Raw genomic sequence first — 27,532 nt, 5'->3', positions numbered from 1 at the left:
GATTAGAATTAAAATGAATTAAATTTCAGTGTGCAGGATGTTATGGGATATAGTATATTGGAGGAAATGATATTTGTGATATGTATGTTTTCTTTAGTGTATAATAACCTGAAAATAAGAATACTGTTTTTGTTAGCCTGGAATGAGCTGTTTATATCTACATAGGGAGCGGGTCTTTGTCTATAGAGATGGCGATATTGCACCAACATGTTTCTATAGCAGGCCAGAGCATACAAACCAAACACTGACAGAGCCATTCACATTTTTCGATTTTCCGAAATTCACATCGGCCACTGTAGTTAGAAGCAGCTTTGGAAAAACACAGGTTTTTTAAATGCTTTATTCAGTGTTTTCACTGGTCTTTTGATGGGCCTGTTTGTCTTGAAGAGGAAGAGACTTCTGTGGGTAATTTAGCTTCCAGTAAAAACCTGAACATTTGGATCTTAAGATATCAGACTAAATAGGTTAGCACACGTCAGCAAGTGGTGGGTTAGCTGCCCATCGGGTACGTACTTAACGGTGTTGGAGAAACACTGATTTGTAACATGAAACTGCTTTATTCACTGTTTGTACCAGTTAAAGTCACATTTGTTTTGAGGAAGAGACCTCTGCAGATAATTTGGCTTCTGGTTCAAAACCTCCTAAACAACAACCCCTTAAAAAATTCTGCAATCCTCACTACTAGATGGCACTATATCCCCTTACATCCTACACACTGCTTCTTAAGTTATGCATATTTTGTTTCTCTCAATAAACAACCAACATGTTTTCGTTTGGCCATTTAAATAGTAACATAAAGTCATAGTAAACATTATGAAAACAAATTTAAAGCTTACTTCACATGCAAGAAATACAGAGAAAATAATGGTGAGAGATTGCATCATTAACATAAGTATTCATTTTTGTTTCATGACATTGAGAGACAATAATTTGAATACATGAGTGTCAGTTTTTGTCATCGTTGTTTATTTTTTTGTTTTGTTCTTTGTTCAGGGCAGAGGTTATGTTTGATTATGACACCTAGCAGCTTTTAGCAGCCAGATATTGCTGTTTAGCTTTTTTCTTTTTTAAACAAAGTCAAATAGATTCAGTGGACTGAGGCGGAAGCTGACTAATGGGTTGAGAGTAACAGGATATGGTGAGGTATCAGTGACGGGGGAGTCACCTGAGAGAAAACTCCTCAGCTCCACTATATAAGAGAGAGCAGATCAAGAGGGGACCATGAAACAGCTTCAGAAAGAAGAAGGGCACCAATCACGGCACTTTACAATCCTCCCAGACGTTCAACAGAAAGGAAAACAGGTGAGAATTGATCCTTTTTTTTACCATCCTGCTTTCAAACATCTACATGAGAATTTATTTATATTACTGAAATATTCTCACAGTGTCTCTCTGTTCATCTTTCAGAAGCCCACACAATGAAAAGCGCTCACTCTTTGGCTGGAGTCCTGCTCCTCATCGTGATCCAAAGCAGCTGGCAAATGCCTGACCAGGACACAGACCGAAACCCAGTGTAAGATAAGCGCTCATATTTTTTTATTCATTCATTGTCCTAATATCTCCCTATAGGAAAGATGCTTTATGAGAGGATTAGTAAGGTCTCACCATGAGAGTATTTGGTGACATGAACCGCAGCTGCAAAATAAGGGAAGTATATAATTGAATGGTTTTTACATAATTGAATGGCTCAGATATTTTGAATATGCCTCTGTAGCAACTACAACTTTTTATTTTATTCTTTTAATTTTGTGTTGATTTTTTTTGTTGAGAGGGCTCCAGTTGGTCAGACATTTTTAAAGACAGACAGACTGCCACTGACTGTTCCATGTGCTGCATTCAAAGTACCAACATTTGACATTAGAGGAAGAAGATCTACTGTACTGCAAATAGACCAAATATCATTATGTCAGTTGAAATTTTTAATGAGTAAAATTGATTATTATTTGCATTTTATTATATGTGAGATGATGTGTTTTTAACTGTAATGTATTTCAATGCTTTGGTTTCATTTTAATACTTATTTCTTTTAGCTATAATGTGGTGTCTCCTGCTGCTTATCAGGCTGCTGATGCAAAGCTCAGTTTGCAAAGAATCTCATGCAGTGTAACTGAATATTGCAAATTTACTTTCATAATCACGGCATCAACAAGATGAGTAGTGTTTGTTGGATGACAATGATGTATCAGGATAAACAGACGTGGTGTGGTGAAGTCTTCAACATGTAGAACTCTCCTATAGGAGCCCACATGAGAGAGAGGGGACAGACAAAAGGGCTGGGTGGCTAGGAAAGGAAAGACATATGACAGGAAGGAAGAGGTTAAGATGCGAATGTGTCAGTGTAAGCTTTATTATCTCCATAATTTTAGGTTTTTGCCTGAAAACTCTATGTTGGCCGAACCCATTGAGCTCTCAAACATGAAGAGACACTCAGAGGGAACATTTTCCAACGACTACAGTAAATACCTGGAGACGAGAAGAGCGCAAGACTTTGTCCAGTGGCTAAAGAACTCAAAAAGGAACGGGTGAGTGTGTCCTTTTCTTAATGGATCACTTCAACTTCACAAGTCTGCCTTTAACTGCAGTAATACCGTAGGTATCCTATCGTTTTATCCTATTGTGTATTATGTATTTGTTGTGCTTTTTACCTTGCTGTGCAGCACTTTGGAAACATTGTGTTTGTTAAAATCATGCTATATAAATAAAGTGGAACACAATTATGTGTTATGTGAATGTATCATCCAAATGCATCCGTCCCTTCAGGAGCCTATTTAGACGCCACGCAGACGGCACCTACACGAGCGATGTGAGCTCCTACCTGCAGGACCAGGCGGCCAAGGAGTTTGTGTACTGGCTGAAGACTGGCCGAGGCAGGAGAGAGTAAACTTAATCAACAACACCCTGAATAAGGCAACAGTTCACACTGACACTGTGCTATTATATGTTTTACAATCTGTACTAGACTTTTTTTCTTGGTCATGCTATTAAATTCCCCTCATAAGAAGCACTGTCGGCCCTCAGTGGTTAAAGGAAATGTAGTCAGAATGCAAAAAGCCTGTTTTAAAGTGTGTCTTAATCATAAATGCAGTGTGACATTCTAATCAGTCACATTACTATTAATTTTTTCCCATTTTTTCCATCTTCATTTTTGCTTAAAATGTGTAAGAACATTCTTGATAAATTATTGATCTGATCTGCAATGATTACATCTGTAGATAGTCTCAATACCTTTCCGTATTATTCAGATAAAAGTCATATTTAGTTTTCAATAAAGAAACGTGTACAATCTATGAGTTCCCTCTTTAAAAAATTAATCCAAGTACCACTCAAGGATCTATATCTCAGTGTGTATGTGTACATCTACACACACAAATACATCTCAGAAATACATGAAGATGATCTTTGAGGCACAGGATTCACCTGCTAATGTCCTTCAAGAATTTGAAACTTTAATAAACAGTAGTTCCAACGAGAACATTTTCTACATTTTTGATTAGAGAAGAATAATAAAAAGCCGGTGCACCAATCATGCTCTCCAAATCCTCCTGTTTATGGAGGCAGAACCAAAATCAATAAGCACATCCCTCCCCAGGGAGAAATGTGCTGTGGGATTTCTACCAGGTAACAGGATGATGTGTGTCACCTGTCAGGTGTTCACTGGTAAAGATCTCCCAGAGATGCTCTGACAGCACACCAAGGAGGGTTATGCTAAATGAAATCACGTCAGTCAGCTCAACACTGACTGGGTTGACACTCTTGAGTTGCTCCTGGCACTGAGACAAAACAGGTATTCACATGTGCCAGCAGCGTGACATGTTTTGGGATATGTCACCTCTCTCAGCTGTCAGCTGTAGCACATCAAACCATCTGTTGATTTGAAGAACCTTTGCCCCCTTGAGTCTATTTGTAAGCCTGAGGTTTAAAATTAATGGCACTGTTTTCCATCATTTCATCCCCCATACAGGTATTATGGCAATGCAGTGTGATTACGCATTTGCACCTATTATTTGACAGTGTGCAGTGGTGGATGTAGTATCCAGAAGTCATAGCATATGCACAGATATCCTCCCAGCAAATGACTTTGGTAAAATTAAAATCACCTATTAAAACAAAGTCTTGGAGCATTTAATATGTAGCACAAGTATCAAAAGTAATTTTGTGATAATAAATGTACTTTTAAAAAGTCATTATATAGCATGTCATCCAAAATAGCTTTAAAAAGTCTTTCATCATCAAAAATTAAAAAAAAAAAAAAAGTCATGTTATATTTGGTCTAAGAGTATGTCATCAGAAATAGCACACAATTGCCGTAGTATAGTATGCTGTTTAAAATAGCATTAAAAAATTAAAGTATACAATTTAAAATAGCATAAAAAGTCAAAGCATAGTATGTCTTCCCAAACAACAACCAAAAATAGTCATAATTTAGGATTCTAGTCAAATAGCATAAAAAAGTCATAGTATAGTATGTTTTCCAAAATAGTACAAAAAGGTATGTATAGTATGTCATCCAAAACAGTATAAAAAGTCATAGTATACTATGTTGTCAAAATTGCAATAAAAAAATCAAAGTATAGTATGTCATCCAAAATAGTATTAAAAATAAAAATAAAAAATTTATAAAAATATATAAAACTGTATATATATAATATATATATATATATATATATATATATATACTTTGATGAACTTGTCCTACACAATTAATCAGATCCAGTTGAAATTCTATCTATATAATCTTAAGACCTTCCTGATTTAAAGTTATCAAACCGATATTTTATCTTATTTTTGCCATAAAATAACATTTGGCTGTAAATTCAGTCAGTTGACACTGACCGTGATATTGCAGAACAAATTAAGACATGTTTAGTGACATATCGCTATGACCAATAAATCAGGCGAAGTGGTCTCGAAAGATGCAAAAGCAGTATCGGCAGATGGATCTGTCAAAATTAAGGAATATCGGCCTGTCTCAACATGCTATGCTATGTTGTTTTCAGCCCTTTTTTTGACATGTCGTATTTTGACATATCGTATTGCTTTTTTGGTCATTTGGCAACATTCTATGTGATGGCATGTCTTGGCACAACATTTTATCAGGTTTTCAGCTGTTTTCAGCTGCTTTTGGGATGTCATTTTTAAAATTTTTTTGCTATACTATAGTATTGCTTTTTGGGTCATTTTTTTGACATGCTATATTAGGGTTTATTTGGCCGTTTTTGCAACATTCTATGCTATTGTGTGTCTCAACATGATATTTTATGAGGTTTTCAGCTGTTTTCAGCTGCTTTTGGAAATGTCATATTTTGACATTTGTCTCCATACTATAGTATTGCTCCATCCTTCCATCCATTTTCTCCCGCTTATCCGGAGTCTGGTCACGGGCGCAGCAGCCTAAGCAGGGAAGCCCAGACTTCCCTCTCCCCGGCCACTTCATCCAGCTCTTCCCGGGGGATCTCGAAGCGTTCCCAGGCCAGATGAGAGACATAGTCTCTCCAGCGTGTCCTGGGTCTACCCCGGGGCCTCCTACTGGTGGGACGTGCCCCGAACACCTCAACAGGGAAGCGTCCGGGAGGCATCCTTTATTTAGAGGCCTTAATTAGATGCCCAAGCCACCTCACCTGGCTCTTCTCAACGCGGAGGAGCAGTGGCTTTACTCTGAGCTCCTCCCAGATGACCGAGCTTCTCACCCTATCTCTAAGGGAGAGCCCAGCCACCCTACAGAGGAAGCTCATTTCGGCCGCTTGTACCTGCGATCTTGTTCTTTCGGTCACTACACAAAGCTCGTGACCATAGGTGAGGGTAGGAACGAAGATCGACCAGTAAATTGAGAGCTTTGCCTTTTGGCTCAGCTCTCTCTTCACCACGACAGATCGGTGCAGAGTCCGCATTACTGCAGACGCTGATCCGCCTGTTGATCTCCTTCCCTCACTGGTGAACAAGACCCTGAGGTACTTAAACTTCTCCACTTGGGGCAGGAACTCATCCCTGATCTGGAGGGGGCACTCCACCTTTTTCCACCTGAGAACCATGGCCTCGGATAGTAATGCTTTTTTATCTTCATTTTTTCGACATGCCATATTATGTTGATTTTGGCTATTTTTACAACATTCTTTGCTATGGCATGTCTCAACATGATATTTTATGAGGTTTTCAGCTGTTTTCAGCTGTTTTGAGAAATGTCATGTTTAGACATTTTTGACATACTATAGTATTGCTTTTTTGGTCATTTTTTCGACATGTCATATTAGGATGTTTTTGGCCGTTTTTGCAACCTTCTATGCTATGGTGTGTCTCGACACGAGATTTTATCAGGTTTTCAGCTGTCTTCAGCTGCTTTTGGTACAGTCATTTTTTGACATTTTTTGCCATACTATAGTACAGCAACATTCTATGCTATGGTGTGCCTCAGAACGCTATTTTATGCAGTTTAAACTGTTTTCAGCTGTTTTGAGGACATTTTCTGTAATTTTTCACCAGACTATAGCCTTGCTTTTTGGATCATTTTATCGAAATGCCATAATATGCTTTTTTTGGGCCAGTTTTGCAACAATCTATGCAGTCACACCTGTCCCAACGCATATCCATGCAGTTTAAAGTTGTTTTCACCTGTTTTTGGAACATGTCATTTTCTGACATTTTTCGCCTTGCTTTTTGTGGTCATTTTTTCAACATGCCTCATAAGGGTGTTTTTGACCATTTTTGAAAGATTATATTCAATGGCATGTCTTAGCATGCAATTTTCTGAGGTGTTCAGCTGTTTTCAGCTGTTTGGGAAATGTCACATTTTGGCATTTTCAACATACTGTAGTTTTGCATTTTTGGTCCATTTTTCGACTTGCCATGTTTGGCATATTTTGGATGTTTTTGCAGCATTTTATGTTATGGCGTTCCTTGGCATGCTATTTTATGTGGTTTTCAGCTCTTTTCAGCTCTTTTGGGGAAATGTCATACTTTGAAATTTTTAGCCATACTAAAGTATTGCTTTCTTGGTCATTTTTTTCAACATGCCATATCAGAGTGTTTTTGGCTGTTTTTGCAACATGCTATGCTATGGAGTGTCTCGACATGATATTTTATGAGGTTTTCAGCTGTTTTGGGGAAATGTCATGTTTTGACATTTTCGACATACTATAGTATTGCTTTTTTGGTCATTTTCGACATGCCATGTTAGGGTTTTTTTGGCTGTTTTTGCAACATTCAATGCTATGGTGTGTCTTGGCACGCTATTTTTATGCAGTTTTCAGTTGTTTTCAGCTGTTTTTGGGTCATGTCATTTTTGACATTTTTCACCTTGCCATGCTTTGCTTTGGGGTCATTTTATCGACATGCCATTTTATGTTTTTTTTGGCCGTTTTTGCAACATTGTATGCTAAGGCATGTCTCAGCACCCTATTGTATGTGGTTTTCAGTTGTTTTCAGCTGTATTTTGGAAAAGTCATATTTTGACACTTTTCGCCATACTATAGCCTTGCTTTTTGGGTAATTTTTTTGACATGCCATATTACGTTGTTTTTGGCTGTTTCTGCAACATTCTATGCTATGGTGTGTCTCAACACAACATTTTATCAGGTTTTCAGCTGTTTTCAGCTGCTTTTGGGACATTACATATTTTGAGATTTTTTGCCATACTATAGCATTGCGTTTTTGCGTCATTTTTTCGACATGCCATTTCAGGATGTTTTTGGCTGTTTGTGCGTCATGTAATGCTATGGCGTGTGCAAGCACGCTATTTCATGCAGTTTTCAGCTGGTTTGGGGAAATGTCATATTTCAACATTTTTGATACTGTACCTCCCGCTCACCTTGATCGTGGTCTTGGTCCTGGTTGCACCGATGCCGTTATCATGCCTTTAGACACCTCCGTATCAATATATGCATGAGACTCTTATCAACACCTACAATATCATTATAGAGTGCATTTGATAATTTCACACCTATCGTTATTGTAATATGACATGCGTCTGTTTCCACTATTGCTGTGCCCCCCCCCCCCCTTTCCTTTTTACCACAATTGTATTTCATTTGTTATTTTCGACATCTATTGCACGTCTGTCCATCCTGGAAGAGGGATCCCTCATCATCCTCTGCCGCTCTTCCTGAGGTTTCTTCCTTTTTATTTTCCCTGTTACAGGGGTTCTTTTTCGGGAGTTTTTCCTTGGGTGATGTGAGGGTCTAAGGGCAGAGGGATGTCATACACTGTGAAGCCCTCTGACGCAAACCATGTTTTGTGATAATGGGCTCTATAAATAAAATTGACTCGAACTGACTTGACTTCGCAATACTATAGTAATGCTTTTATGGTCATTTTTTCAACATACTATATTTGGGTGTATTTGGCATTTTTTGTGACATTTAATGCTTTGATGTGTCTTGGCATGCCCCTTTTGCATTTTTCAACTGTTTTAGCTGTTTTTTGGGGAAATGTCATGTTTTGACATTTTTCGCCATAGTTTAGTATTAGTTTTTTGGTCATTTTTCAACATGCCATATTATGGTTTTTATGGCAGCAACAGTCTTTGCTATGGCATGTCTTGGCATGCTATTTTATGCTGTTTTCAGCTGTTTTTATCTTTTTTTGGGGGGGAAATGTCATATTTTGACATTTTTAACCATACTATAGTATTCCTTTTTTGGTCATTTTGTCAACATACCATATTATAACTGATGTGCACCTTCTACTGCAGCACCATTCAAAACATCCTGACCAGCTGCATCACTGTGTGGTAGAGGAGCTGCACTGACTACAATAGGAAAACCCTGCAGCCCATAGTGAACACAGCTGGAAAGATCATTGGTGTATCACCCTCATCTCCCCTCCCTCCTGGACATCTACAACACCCACCTCTACAACACCCACCTCACCTGCAAAGCAACTAGCAATGTGGGTGACTCCAGCTACCCCTCACACAGTCTCTTCAGTCTCCTGCCTTCTGGGAGAAGTTACAGGAGCCTCCGTGCCCACTCCACCAGACTCATGAACAGCTTCATCCATCAGGCTGCCACCTCTGCCCCCAAAACCTCTGGACTCTGAACACCCTCAGCTCTTGCCAAACGCACAAGAAGATCACCTTTTGTTTTGTAATTGCACTACAAACTATTTGCACTGTATAATCTTTTTCTACTGCTGTATTGTATATAACAAATTACCTCATACGAATAACCTGCCCATTTTCTTTTTGCACCCATGCACTGCACCATATTGCACACATTTCTGTTTATGTCTATATGGCCAAAACATATGTTTGTATATAAGTATGCATATACACTATTTTTCATTTAATTCATGTAAAAATATATTTTTAGCTTTTGTTTTTTCTTCTTGTTTTTCTATTCTCTTTTTGTCCTTTTACTGTTTGCACCGTGGGCATGGAAAGAAACGCAATTTTTATTCCTGGATGTCGAACAAACAGACAATAGACAATAAAGATGACTTTGACTTTGACTTTGACTTATGGTGTTTTTGGCAGTTTTTGCAACATTCTATGCTGTGGCCTGTCTCTGAATGCTATTTATGCAGTGTACAGCAGTTGTCAGCTGTTTTTGGAACATGCCGTTTTTTGACATTGTTTGCCATGCCTTGCTTTTTGGGTAATTTTTTTGACATGCCATATTATGCTGTTTTTGGCGGGTTTTGCAACATTCTATGCTGTGGCGTGTCTCCGAACGCAATTTCACACCATTTACAGCGCTTTTTAGGTGTTTTTGGAACATGTAATTTTGAGACATTTTTCACCGAACTATAGCCTTGCTTTTTGGTTCATTTTCTCCACATGCCATATTATGGTGTTTTTTGCCCATTTTACAACATTCTATGCAAAGGTGTGTCTCTGCACACTATTTAATGCTGTTTTCAACTGTTTTCAGCTGTTTTGGGGTCATGTCATTTTTTGATGTATTTCGCCTTACTATAGCCTTGCTTTTGGGTCATTTTTTCAACATGTCATATTATGGTGTTTTTGGCTGTTTTTGCAACATTCTATGCTGAGCATGTCTCAGCACGCTATTTTATGTGTTGTTCATTTGTTTTCAGCTGTTTTTGGGATATGTCATTTTTTGACTCCTGCTTTAGCCTTGTGTTGTGGGTCAATTCTTTGACATGCTGTATATACATTATACATTAATTCTATGTTAATGTGTGTCTCTGCAGGCTATTCTGTGCGGTTTTCAACTGTTTCAGCTGTTTTTGGGTCAAGTCACGTTTTGACATTTTTGTCATACTCTAGATGTGCTTTTTTGGTCCTTTTTTTCACATGCTATATTATAGTGTTTTGGGCCGTGTTGGCACAATTTAATGCTATGGCGTGTCTCAGCACGCTATTTTATGCTGTTTTGAGGTGTTTTCAGCTAATTTTCGGACGTGTCAAATTTTGACATTTTGACATACCATAGTCTTGCTTTTTTTAGTCGTTATATCGTTATGCAAAATTATGGTGTTTTTGACCATATTTGCAATTTCAAATGCTATGGCGTGTCTCAGCATGCTATTTCATGCTGTTTTGAGGTGTTTTTTCAGCTAATTTTGGGACGTGTCAAATTTTGACATTTTTGCTATACTATAGCCTTGCTTGTTTGGTCGTTTTTTTCGACACGCCAAATTATGGTGTTTTTTACCATATTTGCACTTTCAAATGCCATGGCGTGTCTCTGCACGCTCTTTTATGCTGTTTTGAGGTGTTTTCAGCTAATTTTGGGACGTGTCAAATTTTGACATTTTTGCCATACTATAGCCTTGCTTGTTTGGTCGTTTTTTCGACATGCCAAAATATCGTGTTTGGGTGCCGTTTTTGCATGTTTTAATGCTATGGCGTATCTCTGCATGCTCTTTTATGCTGTTTTGAGGTGTTTTCAGCTAATTTTGAGACGTGTCAAATTTTGACATTTTTGCCATACTATAGCCTTGCTTGTTTGGTCGTTTTTTGACATGCCAAAATATGGTTTTTGGGGTTATTTTCACACGTTCTAATGCTTTGGCCTGTCTCAGCACGCTGTTTATTTCTGTTTTGAGGTGTTTTCAACTAATCTTAAGACGTGTCAAATTTTGACATTTTTGCCATACTATAGCCTTGCTTTTTGGTGTTTTTTTTCGACACGCCAAATTATGGTATTTTTGACCATATTTGCACTTTCAAATGCTATGGCGTGTCTCAGCACGCTCCTTTATGCTGTTTTGAGGTGTTTACAGCTACTTTTGTGACATGTCAAATTTTGACATTTTTGCCATACTATAGCCTTGCTATTTTTGGTGTTTTTTTTGACATGCCAAAATATCGTGTTTGAGTGCTGTTTTTGCATGTTTTAATGCTATGGCGTATCTCAGCACGCTCTTTTATGCTGTTTTGAGGTGTTTTCAGCTAATCTTGAGACGTGTCAAATTTTGACATTTTTGCCATACTATAGCCTTGCTTTTTTTGGTCGTTTTTTTGACATGCAAAATTTTGTTTTTATTGACCATATTTGCACTTTCAAATGCTATGGTGTGTCTCAGCACGCTCTTTTATGCTGTTTTGAGGTGTTTTCAGCTAATTTTGGGACGTGTCAAATTTTGACATTTTTGCCATACTATAGCCTTGCTTTTTTGGTCGTTTTTTTCGACATGCGATATTATGGTGTTTTTGACCATATTTGCACTTTCAAATGCTATGGCGTGTCTCAGCACGCTATTTTATGCTGTTTTGAGGTGTTTTCAGCTAATTTTGGGACGTGTCAAATTTTGACATTTTTGCCATACTATAGCCTTGCTTGTTTGGTCGTTTTTTTCGACACGCCAAATTATGGTGTTTTTTACGATATTTGCACTTTCAAATGCCATGGCGTGTCTCTGCACGCTCTTTTATGCTGTTTTGAGGTGTTTTCAGCTAATTTTGAGACGTGTCAAATTTTGACATTTTTGCCATACTATAGCCTTGCTTGTTTGGTCGTTTTTTTTTGACATGCCAAAATATCGTGTTTGGGTGCCGTTTTTGCATGTTTTAATGCTATGGCGTGTCTCAGCACGCTCTTTTATGCTGTTTTGAGGTGTTTTCAGCTAATTTTGGGACGTGTCAAATTTTGACATTTTTGCCATACTATAGCCTTGCTTGTTTGGTCGTTTTTTTCGACACGCCAAATTATGGTGTTTTTTTTACGATATTTGCACTTTCAAATGCCATGGCGTGTCTCTGCACGCTCTTTTATGCTGTTTTGAGGTGTTTTCAGCTAATTTTGAGATGTGTCAAATTTTGACATTTTTGCCATACTATAGCCTTGCTATTTTTGGTGTTTTTTTTGACATGCCAAAATATCGTGTTTGAGTGCTGTTTTTGCATGTTTTAATGCTATGGCGTATCTCAGCACGCTCTTTTATGCTGTTTTGAGGTGTTTTCAGCTAATTTTGGGACGTGTCAAATTTTGACATTTTTGCCATACTATAGCCTTGCTTGTTTGGTCGTTTTTTTCGACACGCCAAATTATGGTGTTTTTTACAATATTTGCACTTTCAAATGCCATGGCGTGTCTCTGCACGCTCTTTTATGCTGTTTTGAGGTGTTTTCAGCTAATTTTGGGACGTGTCAAATTTTGACATTTTTGCCATACTATAGCCTTGCTTTTTTGGTCGTTTTCTTCGACACGCCAAATTATGGTGTTTTTGACCATATTTGCACTTTCAAATGCTATGGCGTGTCTCAGCATGCTCTTTTATGGTGTTTTGAGTTCTTTTCAGCTAATTTTGAGACGTGTCAAATTTTGACATTTTTGCCATACTATAGCCTTGCTTTTTTGGTCGTTTTTTGACATGCCAAAATATGTTTTTTGGGGCAATTTTTACACGTTCTAATGCTATGGCGTGTCTCTGCACACTCTTTTATGCTGTTTTGAGGTGTTTTCAGCTAATTTTGAGACGTGTCAAATTTTGACATTTTTGCCATACTATAGCCTTGCTTTTTTGGTCGTTTTTTGACATGCCAAAATATGGTTTTTGGGGTTATTTTCACACGTTCTAATGCTTTGGTCTGTCTCAGCACACTGTTTATTTCTGTTTTGAGGTGTCTTCAACTAATCTTAAGACGTGTCAAATTTTGACATTTTTGCCATACTATAGCCTTGCTTTTTTGGTTGTTTTTTTCGACACGCCAAATTATGGTGTTTTTGACCATATTTGCACTTTCAAATGCTATGGCGTGTCTCAGCACGCTATTTTATGCTGTTTTGAGGTGTTTTCAGCTAATTTTGGGACGTGTCAAATTTTGACATTTTTGCCATACTATAGCCTTGCTTTTTTTTTGTCGTTTTTTCGACATGCAAAATTTTGTTTTTATTGGCCATATTTGCACTTTCAAATGCTATGGCGTGTCTAAGCACGCTCTTTTATGCTGTTTTGAGGTGTTTTCAGCTAATTTTGGGACGTGTCAAATTTTGACATTTTTGCCATACTATAGCCTTGCTTGTTTGGTCGTTTTTTTCGACACGCCAAATTATGGTGTTTTTTTATGATATTTGCACTTTCAAATGCCATGGCATGTCTCTGCACGCTCTTTTATGCTGTTTTGAGGTGTTTTCAGCTAATTTTGAGACGTGTCAAATTTTGACATTTTTGCCATACTAAAGCCTTGCTTGTTTGGTCGTTTTTTTCGACATGCCAAAATATCGTGTTTGGGTGCCGTTTTTGCATGTTTTAATGCTATGGCGTATCTCAGCACGCTCTTTTATGCTGTTTTGAGGTGTTTTCAGCTAATTTTGGGACGTGTCAAATTTTGACATTTTTGCCATACTATAGCCTTGCTTTTTTGGTCGTTTTTTTCGACATGCGATATTATGGTGTTTTTGACCATATTTGCACTTTCAAATGCTATGGTGTGTCTCAGCACGCTCTTTTATGCTGTTTTGAGGTGTTTTCAGCTAATTTTGTGACATGTCAAATTTTGACATTTTTGCCATACTATAGTCTTGCTTTTTTTGGTCGTTTTTTCGACATGCAAAATTTTGTTTTTATTGGCCATATTTGCAGTTTCAAATGCCATGGTGTGTCTAAGCACGCTCTTTTATGCTGTTTTGAGGTGTTTTCAGCTAATTTTGGGACGTGTCAAATTTTGACATTTTTGCCATACTATAGCCTTGCTTTTTGGTCGTTTTTGACATGCCAAAATATGGTGTTTTGGCCATATTTGCAGTTTCAAATGCTATGGTGTGTCTAAGCACGCTCTTTTATGCTGTTTTGAGGTGTTTTCAGCTAATTTTGGGACGTGTCAAATTTTGACATTTTTGCCATACTATAGCCTTGCTTGTTTGGTCGTTTTTTTCGACACGCCAAATTATGGTGTTTTTGACCATATTTGCAGTTTCAAATGCTATGGTGTGTCTCAGCACGCTCTTTTATGCTGTTTTGAGGTGTTTTCAGCTAATTTTGGGACGTGTCAAATTTTGACATTTTTGCCATACTATAGCCTTGCTTTTTTGGTCGTTTTTTTCGACATGCGATATTATGGTGTTTTTACCATATTTGCACTTTCAAATGCTATGGTGTGTCTCAGCACGCTCTTTTATGCTGTTTTGAGGTGTTTTCAGCTAATTTTGTGACGTGTCAAATTTTGACATTTTTGCCATACTATAGCCTTGCTTTTTTTGGTCGTTTTTTCGACATGCAAAATTTTGTTTTTATTGGCCATATTTGCACTTTCAAATGCTATGGCGTGTCTAAGCACGCTCTTTTATGCTGTTTTGAGGTGTTTTCAGCTAATTTTGGGACGTGTCAAATTTTGACATTTTTGCCATACTATAGCCTTGCTTGTTTGGTCGTTTTTTTCGACACGCCAAATTATGGTGTTTTTTACGATATTTGTACTTTCAAATGCCATGGCGTGTCTCTGCACGCTCTTTTATGCTGTTTTGAGGTGTTTTCAGCTTATTTTGGGATGTGTCAAATTTTGACATTTTTGCCATACTATAGCCTTGCTTTTTTGGTCGTTTTTTGACATGCCAAAATATGTTTTTTTGACCATATTTGCACTTTCAAATGCTATGGCGTGTCTCTGCACGCTCTTTTATGCTGTTTTGAGGTGTTTTCAGCTAATTTTGGGACGTGTCAAATTTTGACATTTTTGCCATACTATAGCCTTGCTTTTTTGGTCGTTTTTTTCGACATGCGATATTATGGTGTTTTTGACCATATTTGCACTTTCAAATGCTATGGCGTGTCTCAGCACGCTATTTTATGCTGTTTTGAGGTGTTTTCAGCTAATTTTGGGACGTGTCAAATTTTGACATTTTTGCCATACTATAGCCTTGCTTGTTTGGTCGTTTTTTCGACATGCCAAAATATCGTGTTTGGGTGCCGTTTTTGCATGTTTTAATGCTATGGCGTATCTCTGCACGCTCTTTTATGCTGTTTTGAGGTGTTTTCAGCTAATTTTGGGACGTGTCAAATTTTGACATTTTTGCCATACTATAGCCTTGCTTGTTTAGTCGTTTTTTCGACATGCCAAAATTATGGTGTTTTTTACGATATTTGCACTTTCAAATGCCATGGCGTGTCTAAGCACGCTCTTTTATGCTGTTTTGAGGTGTTTTCAGCTAATCTTGAGACGTGTCAAATTTTGACATTTTTGCCATACTATAGCCTTGCTTGTTTGGTCGTTTTTTCGACATGCCAAAATATCGTGTTTGGGTGCCGTTTTTGCATGTTTTAATGCTATGGCGTGTCTCAGCACGCTCTTTTATGCTGTTTTGAGGTGTTTTCAGCTAATTTTGGGACGTGTCAAATTTTGACATTTTTGCCATACTATAGCCTTGCTTGTTTGGTCGTTTTTTTCGACACGCCAAATTATGGTGTTTTTTTACGATATTTGCACTTTCAAATGCCATGGCGTGTCTCTGCACGCTCTTTTATGCTGTTTTGAGGTGTTTTCAGCTAATTTTGAGACGTGTCAAATTTTGACATTTTTGCCATACTATAGCCTTGCTTTTTTGGTCGTTTTTTTCGACATACCAAATTATGGTGTTTTTGACCATATTTGCACTTTCAAATGCTATGGTGTGTCTCAGCACGCTTTTTTATGCTGTTTTGAGGTGTTTTCAGCTAATTTTGGGACGTGTCAAATTTTGACATTTTGCCATACTATAGCCTTGCTTTTTGGTCGTTTTTCGACATGCAAAATTTTGTTTTTATTGGCCATATTTGCACTTTCAAATGCTATGGCGTGTCTCAGCACGCTCTTTTATGCTGTTTTGAGGTGTTTTCAGCTAATTTTGAGACGTGTCAAATTTTGACATTTTTGCCATACTATAGCCTTGCTTGTTTGGTCGTTTTTTGACATGCCAAAATATCGTGTTTTGTTTCCGTTTTCGCATGTTTTAATGCTATGGCGTGTCTCAGCACGCTCTTTTATGCTCTTTTTAGGTGATTTCAGCTAATTTTGAGACGTGTCAAATTTTGACATTTTTGCCATACTATAGGCTTGCTTTTTTGGTCGTTTTTTTCGACATGCCAAATTATGGTGTTTTTGACCATATTTGCACTTTCAAATGCTATGGCGTGTCTCAGCACGCTCTTTTATGCTGTTTTGAGGTGTTTTCATCTACTTTTGTGACGTGTCAAATTTTGACATTTTTGCCATACTATAGCCTTGCTTTTTTTGGTCATTTTTTCGACATGCAAAATTTTGTTTTTATTGACCATATTTGCACTTTCAAATGCCATGGCGTGTCTCTGCACGCTCTTTTATGCTGTTTTGAGGTGTTTTCAGCTAATTTTGTGACGTGTCAAATTTTGACATTTTTGCCATACTATAGCCTTGCTTTTTTGGTCGTTTTTTCAACATGCCAAATTATGGTGTTTTTATTGATATTTGCACTTTCAAATGCCATGGCGTGTCTAAGCACGCTCTTTTATGCTGTTTTGAGGTGTTTTCAGCTAATTTTGAGACGTGTCAAATTTTGACATTTTTGCCATTCTATAGCCTTGCTTTTTTGGTCGTTTTTTTTCGACATGCCAAATTATGGTGTTTTTTTCCATATTTGCACTTTCAAATGCTATGGCGTGTCTCAGCACGCTCTTTTATGCTGTTTTGAGGTGTTTTCAGCTAATTTTGAGACGTGTCAAATTTTGACATTTTTGCCATACTATAGCCTTGCTTCTTTGGTCGTTTTTTTGACAACCCAAAATATCGTGTTTTGGTGTCGTTTTTGCATGTTTTAATGCTATGGTGTGTCTCAGCACGCTCTTTTATGCTGTTTTGAGGTGTTTTCAGCTAATTTTGAGACGTGTCAAATTTTGACATTTTTGCCATACTATAGCCTTGCTTTTTTGGTCGTTTTTTGACATGCCAAAATATGGTTTTTGGGGTTATTTTCACACGTTCTAATGCTTTGGTCTGTCTCAGCACACTGTTTATTTCTGTTTTGAGGTGTCTTCAACTAATCTTAAGACGTGTCAAATTTTGACATTTTTGCCATACTATAGCCTTGCTTTTTTGGTGTTTTTTTTCGACACGCCAAATTATGGTGTTTTTGACCATATTTGCACTTTCAAATGCTATGGTGTGTCTCAGCACGCTTTTTTATGCTGTTTTGAGGTGTTTTCAGCTAATTTTGGGACGTGTCAAATTTTGACATTTTTGCCATACTATAGCCTTGCTTTTTTGGTGTTTTTTTTCGACACGCCAAATTATGGTATTTTTGACCATATTTGCACTTTCAAATGCTATGGCGTGTCTCAGCACGCTATTTTATGCTGTTTTGAGGTGTTTTCAGCTAATTTTGGGACGTGTCAAATTTTGACATTTTTGCCATACTATAGCCTTGCTTTTTTTGGTCGTTTTTTCGACATGCAAAATTTTGTTTTTATTGGCCATATTTGCACTTTCAAATGCTATGGCGTGTCTCAGCACGCTATTTTATGCTGTTTTGAGGTGTTTTCAGCTAATTTTGGGACGTGTCAAATTTTGACATTTTTGCCATACTATAGCCTTGCTTGTTTGGTCGTTTTTTTCGACACGCCAAATTATGGTGTTTTTTTACGATATTTGCACTTTCAAATGCCATGGCATGTCTCTGCACGCTCTTTTATGCTGTTTTGAGGTGTTTTCAGCTAATTTTGAGACGTGTCAAATTTTGACATTTTTGCCATACTATAGCCTTGCTTGTTTGGTCGTTTTTTCGACATGCCAAAATATCGTGTTTGGGTGCCGTTTTTGCATGTTTTAATGCTATGGCGTATCTCAGCACGCTCTTTTATGCTGTTTTGAGGTGTTTTCAGCTAATTTTGGGACGTGTCAAATTTTGACATTTTTGCCATACTATAGCCTTGCTTGTTTGGTCGTTTTTTTCGACACGCCAAATTATGGTGTTTTTGACCATATTTGCACTTTCAAATGCTATGGTGTGTCTCAGCACGCTCTTTTGTGCTGTTTTGAGATGTTTTCAGCTAATTTTGGGACGTGTCAAATTTTGACATTTTTGCCATACTATAGCCTTGCTTTTTTGGTCGCTTTTTCGACATGCCAAATTATGGTGTTTTTGACCATATTTGCACTTTCAAATGCTATGGCGTGTCCCAGCACACTATTTCATGCTGTTTTGAGGTGTTTTCAGCTAATTTTGGGACGTGTCAAATTTTGACATTTTTGCCATACTATAGCCTTGCTTTTTTTGGTCGTTTTTTCGACATGCAAAATTTTGTTTTTATTGGCCATATTTGCACTTTCAAATGCTATGGCGTGTCTCAGCACGCTCTTTTATGCTGTTTTGAGGTGTTTTCAGCTAATTTTGAGACGTGTCAAATTTTGACATTTTTGCCATACTATAGCCTTGCTTGTTTGGTCGTTTTTTTCGACATGCCAAAATATCGTGTTTGGGTGCCGTTTTTGCATGTTTTAATGCTATGGCGTATCTCAGCACGCTCTTTTATGCTGTTTTGAGGTGTTTTCAGCTAATTTTGGGACGTGTCAAATTTTGACATTTTTGCCATACTATAGCCTTGCTTTTTTGGTCGTTTTTTTCGACATGCGATATTATGGTGTTTTTGACCATATTTGCACTTTCAAATGCTATGGTGTGTCTCAGCACGCTCTTTTATGCTGTTTTGAGGTGTTTTCAGCTAATTTTGTGACGTGTCAAATTTTGACATTTTTGCCATACTATAGCCTTGCTTTTTTGGTCGTTTTTTTCGACATCCCAAATTTTGTTTTTATTGGCCATATTTGCACTTTCAAATGCTATGGCGTGTCTAAGCACGCTCTTTTATGCTGTTTTGAGGTGTTTTCAGCTAATTTTGGGACGTGTCAAATTTTGACATTTTTGCCATACTATAGCCTTGCTTTTTTTGGTCGTTTTTTCGACATGCAAAATTTTGTTTTTATTGGCCATATTTGCACTTTCAAATGCTATGGCGTGTCTCAGCACGCTATTTTATGCTGTTTTGAGGTGTTTTCAGCTAATTTTGGGACGTGTCAAATTTTGACATTTTTGCCATACTATAGCCTTGCTTGTTTGGTCGTTTTTTTCGACACGCCAAATTATGGTGTTTTTTTACGATATTTGCACTTTCAAATGCCATGGCATGTCTCTGCACGCTCTTTTATGCTGTTTTGAGGTGTTTTCAGCTAATTTTGAGACGTGTCAAATTTTGACATTTTTGCCATACTATAGCCTTGCTTGTTTGGTCGTTTTTTTTCGACATGCCAAAATATCGTGTTTGGGTGCCGTTTTTGCATGTTTTAATGCTATGGCGTATCTCAGCACGCTCTTTTATGCTGTTTTGAGGTGTTTTCAGCTAATTTTGGGACGTGTCAAATTTTGACATTTTTGCCATACTATAGCCTTGCTTGTTTGGTCGTTTTTTTCGACACGCCAAATTATGGTGTTTTTTTACGATATTTGCACTTTCAAATGCCATGGCGTGTCTCTGCACGCTCTTTTATGCTGTTTTGAGGTGTTTTCAGCTAATTTTGAGACGTGTCAAATTTTGACATTTTTGCCATACTATAGCCTTGCTTTTTTGGTCGTTTTTTTCGACATTCCAAATTTTGGTGTTTTTGACCATATTTGCACTTTCAAATGCTATGGTGTGTCTCAGCACGCTCTTTTGTGCTGTTTTGAGATGTTTTCAGCTAATTTTGGGACGTGTCAAATTTTGACATTTTTGCCATACTATAGCCTTGCTTTTTTGGTCGTTTTTTTCGACATGCGATATTATGGTGTTTTTGACCATATTTGCACTTTCAAATGCTATGGCGTGTCTCAGCACGCTATTTCATGCTGTTTTGAGGTGTTTTCAGCTAATTTTGGGACGTGTCAAATTTTGACATTTTTGCCATACTATAGCCTTGCTTTTTTTGGTCGTTTCTTTGACATGCAAAATTTTGTTTTTATTGACCATATTTGCACTTTCAAATGCTATGGCGTGTCTCAGCACGCTCTTTTATGCTGTTTTGAGGTGTTTTCAGCTAATCTTGAGACGTGTCAAATTTTGACATTTTTGCCATACTATAGCCTTGCTTGTTTGGTCGTTTTTTTCGACATGCCATATTATGGTGTTTGGGTGCCGTTGCATGTTTTAATGCTATGGCATGTCTCAGCACGCTCTTTTATGCTGTTTTGAGGTGTTTTCAGCTGTTTTTGGGACGTGTCAAATTTTGACATTTTTGCCATACTATAGCCTTGCTTGTTTGGTCGTTTTTTTCGACATGCCAAAATATCGTGTTTGGGTGCCGTTTTTGCATGTTTTAATGCTATGGCGTATCTCAGCACGCTCTTTTATGCTGTTTTGAGGTGTTTTCAGCTAATTTTGGGACGTGTCAAATTTTGACATTTTTGCCATACTATAGCCTTGCTTTTTTGGTCGTTTTTTGACATGCCAAAATATGGTGTTTTTGACCATATTTGCACTTTCAAATGCTATGGTGTGTCTCTGCACTTCTTTTATGCTGTTTTGAGGTGTTTTCAGCTAATTTTGGGACGTGTCAAATTTTGACATTTTGCCATACTATAGCCTTGCTTTTTTTGGTCGTTTTTTCGACATGCAAAATTTTGTTTTTATTGGCCATATTTGCACTTTCAAATGCTATGGCGTGTCTAAGCACGCTCTTTTATGCTGTTTTGAGGTGTTTTTAGCTAATTTTGGGACGTGTCAAATTTTGACATTTTTGCCATACTATAGCCTTGCTTCTTTGGTCGTTTTTTTAAACACGCCAAATTATGGTGTTTTTTACGATATTTGCACTTTCAAATGCTATGGCGTGTCTAAGCACGCTCTTTTATGCTGTTTTGAGGTGTTTTCAGCTAATCTTGAGACGTGTCAAATTTTGACATTTTTGCCATACTATAGCCTTGCTTTTTTGGTCGTTTTTTTTCGACATGCAAAATTATGGTGTTTTTGACCATATTTGCACTTTCAAATGCTATGGCGTGTCTCAGCACGCTCTTTTATGCTGTTTTGAGGTGTTTTCAGCTAATCTTGAGACGTGTCAAATTTTGACATTTTTGCCATACTATAGCCTTGCTATTTTTGGTGTTTTTTTTGACATGCCAAAATATCGTGTTTGGGTGCTGTTTTTGCATGTTTTAATGCTATGGTGTGTCTAAGCACGCTCTTTTATGCTGTTTTGAGGTGTTTTCAGCTAATTTTGAGACGTGTCAAATTTTGACATTTTTGCCATACTATAGCCTTGCTTTTTTGGTCGTTTTTTGACATGCCAAAATATGGTTTTTGGGGTTATTTTCACACGTTCTAATGCTTTGGCCTGTCTCAGCACACTGTTTATTTCTGTTTTGAGGTGTCTTCAACTAATCTTAAGACGTGTCAAATTTTGACATTTTTGCCATACTATAGCCTTGCTTTTTTGGTGTTTTTTTTCGACACGCCAAATTATGGTGTTTTTGACCATATTTGCACTTTCAAATGCTATGGTGTGTCTCAGCACGCTTTTTTATGCTGTTTTGAGGTGTTTTCAGCTAATTTTGGGACGTGTCAAATTTTGACATTTTTGCCATACTATAGCCTTGCTTTTTTGGTTGTTTTTTTCGACACGCCAAATTATGGTGTTTTTGACCATATTTGCACTTTCAAATGCTATGGCGTGTCTCAGCACGCTATTTTATGCTGTTTTGAGGTGTTTTCAGCTAATTTTGGGACGTGTCAAATTTTGACATTTTTGCCATACTATAGCCTTGCTTTTTTTGGTCGTTTTTTCGACATGCAAAATTTTGTTTTATTGGCCATATTTGCACTTTCAAATGCTATGGCGTGTCCCAGCACGCTATTTTATGCTGTTTTGAGGTGTTTTCAGCTAATTTTGGGACATGTCAAATTTTGACATTTTTGCCATACTATAGCCTTGCTATTTTTGGTCATTTTTTCGACATGCAAAATTATGGTGTTTTTTACGATATTTGTACTTTCAAATGCCATGGCATGTCTCTGCACGTTCTTTTATGCTGTTTTGAGGTGTTTGCAGCTAATTTTGGGACGTGTCAAATTTTGACATTTTTGCCATACTATAGCCTTGCTTGTTTGGTCGTTTTTTTTCGACATGCCAAAATATCGTGTTTGGGTGCCGTTTTTGCATGTTTTAATGCTATGGCGTATCTCAGCACGCTCTTTTATGCTGTTTTGAGGTGTTTTCAGCTAATTTTGGGACGTGTCAAATTTTGACATTTTTGCCATACTATAGCCTTGCTTGTTTGGTCGTTTTTTTCGACACGCCAAATTATGGTGTTTTTTACGATATTTGCACTTTCAAATGCCATGGCGTGTCTCTGCACGCTCTTTTATGCTGTTTTGAGGTGTTTTCAGCTAATTTTGAGACGTGTCAAATTTTGACATTTTTGCCATACTATAGCCTTGCTTTTTTGGTCGTTTTTTTCGACATGCCAAATTATGGTGTTTTTGACCATATTTGCACTTTCAAATGCTATGGTGTGTCTCAGCACGCTCTTTTATGCTGTTTTGAGGTGTTTTCAGCTAATTTTGGGACGTGTCAAATTTTGACATTTTTGCCATACTATAGCCTTGCTTTTTTGGTCGTTTTTTTCGACATGCGATATTATGGTGTTTTTGACCATATTTGCACTTTCAAATGCTATGGCGTGTCTCAGCACGCTATTTCATGCTGTTTTGAGGTGTTTTCAGCTAATTTTGGGACGTGTCAAATTTTGACATTTTTGCCATACTATAGCCTTGCTTTTTTTGGTCGTTTTTTCGACATGCAAAATTTTGTTTTTATTGGCCATATTTGCACTTTCAAATGCTATGGCGTGTCTCAGCACGCTCTTTTATGCTGTTTTGAGGTGTTTTCAGCTAATTTTGAGACGTGTCAAATTTTGACATTTTTGCCATACTATAGCCTTGCTTCTTTGGTCGTTTTTTCGACATGCCAAAATATCGTGTTTGGGTGCCGTTTTTGCATGTTTTAATGCTATGGCGTATCTCAGCACGCTCTTTTATGCTGTTTTGAGGTGTTTTCAGCTAATTTTGGGACGTGTCAAATTTTGACATTTTTGCCATACTATAGCCTTGGTTTTTTGGTCGTTTTTTTGACATGCGATATTATGGTGTTTTGACCATATTTGCACTTTCAAATGCTATGGTGTGTCTCAGCACGCTCTTTTATGCTGTTTTGAGGTGTTTTCAGCTAATTTTGTGACGTGTCAAATTTTGACATTTTTGCCATACTATAGCCTTGCTTTTTTTGGTCGTTTTTTCGACATGCACAATTTTGTTTTTGGCCATATTTACACTTTCTAATGCTATGGCGTGTCTCTGCACGCTCTTTTATGCTGTTTTGAGGTGTTTTCAGCTAATTTTGGGACGTGTCAAATTTTGACATTTTTGCCATACTATAGCCTTGCTTTTTTTGGTCGTTTTTTCGACATGCAAAATTTTGTTTTTATTGGCCATATTTGCACTTTCAAATGCTATGGCGTGTCTAAGCACGCTATTTTATGCTGTTTTGAGGTGTTTTCAGCTAATTTTGGGACGTGTCAAATTTTGACATTTTTGCCATACTATAGCCTTGCTTGTTTGGTCGTTTTTTTCGACACGCCAAATTATGGTGTTTTTTTACGATATTTGCACTTTCAAATGCCATGGCATGTCTCTGCACGTTCTTTTATGCTGTTTTGAGGTGTTTGCAGCTAATTTTGGGACGTGTCAAATTTTGACATTTTTGCCATACTATAGCCTTGCCTTTTTTGGTCGTTTTTTTCGACATGCCAAAATATCGTGTTTGGGTGCCGTGTTTGCATGTTTTAATGCTATGGCGTATCTCAGCACGCTCTTTTATGCTGTTTTGAGGTGTTTTCAGCTAATTTTGGGACGTGTCAAATTTTGACATTTTTGCCATACTATAGCCTTGCTTGTTTGGTCGTTTTTTTCGACACGCCAAATTATGGTGTTTTTTTACGATATTTGCACTTTCAAATGCCATGGCGTGTCTCTGCACGCTCTTTTATGCTGTTTTGAGGTGTTTTCAGCTAATTTTGAGACGTGTCAAATTTTGACATTTTTGCCATACTATAGCCTTGCTTTTTTGGTCGTTTTTTTCGACACGCCAAATTATGGTGTTTTTGACCATATTTGCACTTTCAAATGCTATGGTGTGTCTCAGCACGCTCTTTTGTGCTGTTTTGAGATGTTTTCAGCTAATTTTGGGACGTGTCAAATTTTGACATTTTTGCCATACTATAGCCTTGCTTTTTTGGTCGTTTTTTTCGACATGCGATATTATGGTGTTTTTGACCATATTTGCACTTTCAAATGCTATGGCGTGTCTCAGCACGCTTATTTCATGCTGATTTGAGGTGTTTTCAGCTAATTTTGGAACGTGTCAAATTTTGACATTTTTGCCATACTATAGCCTTGCTTTTTTGGTCGTTTTTTCGACATGCAAAATTTTGTTTTTATTGGCCATATTTGCACTTTCAAATGCTATGGCGTGTCTCAGCACGCTCTTTTATGCTGTTTTGAGGTGTTTTCAGCTAATTTTGAGACGTGTCAAATTTTGACATTTTTGCCATACAATAGCCTTGCTTGTTTGGTCGTTTTTTTCGACATGCCAAAATATCGTGTTTGGGTGCCGTTTTTGCATGTTTTAATGCTATGGCGTATCTCAGCACGCTCTTTTATGCTGTTTTGAGGTGTTTTCAGCTAATTTTGGGACGTGTCAAATTTTGACATTTTTGCCATACTATAGCCTTGCTTTTTTGGTCGTTTTTTTCGACATGCGATATTATGGTGTTTTTGACCATATTTGCACTTTCAAATGCTATGGTGTGTCTCAGCACGCTCTTTTATGCTGTTTTGAGGTGTTTTCAGCTAATTTTGTGACGTGTCAAATTTTGACATTTTTGCCATACTATAGCCTTGCTTTTTTTGGTCGTTTTTTCGACATGCAAAATTTTGTTTTTATTGGCCATATTTGCACTTTCAAATGCTATGGCGTGTCTAAGCACGCTCTTTTATGCTGTTTTGAGGTGTTTTTAGCTAATTTTGGGACGTGTCAAATTTTGACATTTTTGCCATACTATAGTCTTGCTTCTTTGGTCGTTTTTTTCAACACGCCAAATTATGGTGTTTTTTACGATATTTGCACTTTCAAATGCCATGGCGTGTCTAAGCACGCTCTTTTATGCTGTTTTGAGGTGTTTTCAGCTAATTTTGAGACGTGTCAAATTTTGACATTTTTGCCATACTATAGCCTTGCTTTTTTGGTCGTTTTTTTTCGACATGCCAAATTATGGTGTTTTTGACCATATTTGCACTTTCAAATGCTATGGCGTGTCTCAGCACGCTCTTTTATGCTGTTTTGAGGTGTTTTCAGCTAATCTTGAGACGTGTCAAATTTTGACATTTTTGCCATACTATAGCCTTGCTATTTTTGGTGTTTTTTGACATGCCAAAATATCGTGTTTGGGTGCTGTTTTGCATGTTTTAATGCTATGGTGTGTGTCTAAGCACGCTCTTTTATGCTGTTTTGAGGTGTTTTCAGCTAATTTTGAGACGTGTCAAATTTTGACATTTTTGCCATACTAAAGCCTTGCTTTTTTGGTCGTTTTTTGACATGCCAAAATATGGTTTTTGTGGTTATTTTCACATGTTCTAATTCTTTGGTCTGTCTCAGCACACTGTTTATTTCTGTTTTGAGGTGTCTTCAACTAATCTTAAGACGTGTCAAATTTTGACATTTTTGCCATACTATAGCCTTGCTTTTTTGGTGTTTTTTTTCGACACGCCAAATTATGGTGTTTTTGACCATATTTGCACTTTCAAATGCTATGGCGTGTCTAAGCACGCTCTTTTATGCTGTTTTGAGGTGTTTTCAGCTAATCTTGAGACGTGTCAAATTTTGACATTTTTGCCATACTATAGCCTTGCTTTTTTTGGTCGTTTTTTTGACATGCAAAATTTTGTTTTTATTGACCATATTTGCACTTTCAAATGCTATGGTGTGTCTAAGCACGCTCTTTTATGCTGTTTTGAGGTGTTTTCAGCTAATCTTGAGACGTGTCAAATTTTGACATTTTTGCCATACTATAGCCTTGCTTTTTTGGACGTTTTCTTCGACATGCGAAATTATGGTGTTTTTGACCATATTTGCACTTTCAAATGCTATGGCGTGTCTCAGCACGCTCTTTTATGCTGTTTTGAGGTGTTTTCAGCTAATTTTGAGACGTGTCAAATTTTGACATTTTTGCCATACTATAGCCTTGCTTTTTTTGGTCGTTTTTTCGACGTGCCAAAATATCGTGTTTGGGTGCCGTTTTTGCATGTTTTAATGCTATGGCGTGTCTAAGCACGCTCTTTTATGCTGTTTTGAGGTGTTTTCAGCTAATTTTGAGACGTGTCAAATTTTGACATTTTTGCCATACTATAGCCTTGCTTGTTTGGTCGTTTTTTTTTGACACGCCAAATTATGGTGTTTTTTACGATATTTGCACTTTCAAATGCCATGGCGTGTCTCTGCACGCTCTTTTATGCTGTTTTGAGGTGTTTTCAGCTAATTTTGAGACGTGTCAAATTTTGACATTTTTGCCATACTATAGCCTTGCTTTTTTTGGTTGTTTTTTCGACATGCAAAATTTTGTTTTTATTGACCATATTTGCACTTTCAAATGCTATGACGTGTCTAAGCACGCTCTTTTATGCTGTTTTGAGGTGTTTTCAGCTAATTTTGGGACGTGTCAAATTTTGACATTTTTGCCATACTATAGCCTTGCTTTTTTGGTCGTTTTTTTCGACACGCCAAATTATGGTGTTTTTGACCATATTTGCACTTTCAAATGCTATGGCATGTCTCAGCACGCTCTTTTATGCTGTTTTTAGGTGTTTTTAGCTAATTTTGAGACGTGTCAAATTTTGACATTTTTGCCATACTATAGCCTTGCTTTTTTGGTCGTTTTTTGACATGCCAAAATATGTTTTTTTGGGCAATTTCTCCACGTTTTAAAGCTATGGCGTGTCTAAGCACGCTCTTTTATGCTGTTTTGAGGTGTTTTCAGCTAATTTTGGGACGTGTCAAATTTTGACATTTTTGCCATACTATAGCCTTGCTTTTTGGTCGTTT

General features: G+C 37.3%; 1 protein-coding gene across 2 annotated transcripts; it reads left to right on the top strand.

Moving 5' to 3' along the window:
* Positions 1-60: 60 nt before the first annotated feature.
* Positions 61-3,285, top strand: gcgb (glucagon b). 2 transcript variants are annotated; one of them, XM_088083216.1, is made up of 4 exons: positions 61-1,302; positions 1,411-1,513; positions 2,367-2,522; positions 2,761-3,285. In XM_088083216.1, the coding sequence occupies exons 2-4, from the start codon at positions 1,419-1,421 to the stop codon at positions 2,879-2,881; spliced, it is 372 nt and encodes a 123-aa protein (XP_087939342.1). In that variant the 5' UTR covers positions 61-1,302; positions 1,411-1,418; the 3' UTR covers positions 2,882-3,285. The 2 variants fall into 2 exon arrangements, with proteins under 2 accessions (XP_087939342.1, XP_042350469.1); XM_042494535.2 differs by having other exon boundaries at positions 1,408-1,513.
* The last annotated feature ends 24,247 nt before the right edge of the window (positions 3,286-27,532 follow it).

This window comes from Plectropomus leopardus, chromosome 10 (genome assembly GCF_026936395.1).
Source record: "Plectropomus leopardus strain MGB_pleo_1.0 chromosome 10, ASM2693639v1, whole genome shotgun sequence".
In the NCBI taxonomy this organism is placed as follows: domain Eukaryota; kingdom Metazoa; phylum Chordata; class Actinopteri; order Perciformes; family Serranidae; genus Plectropomus; species Plectropomus leopardus.
The sequence above is the reverse complement of the archived record's forward strand: the minus strand, read 5'-3'. Positions and strand labels throughout refer to the sequence as shown.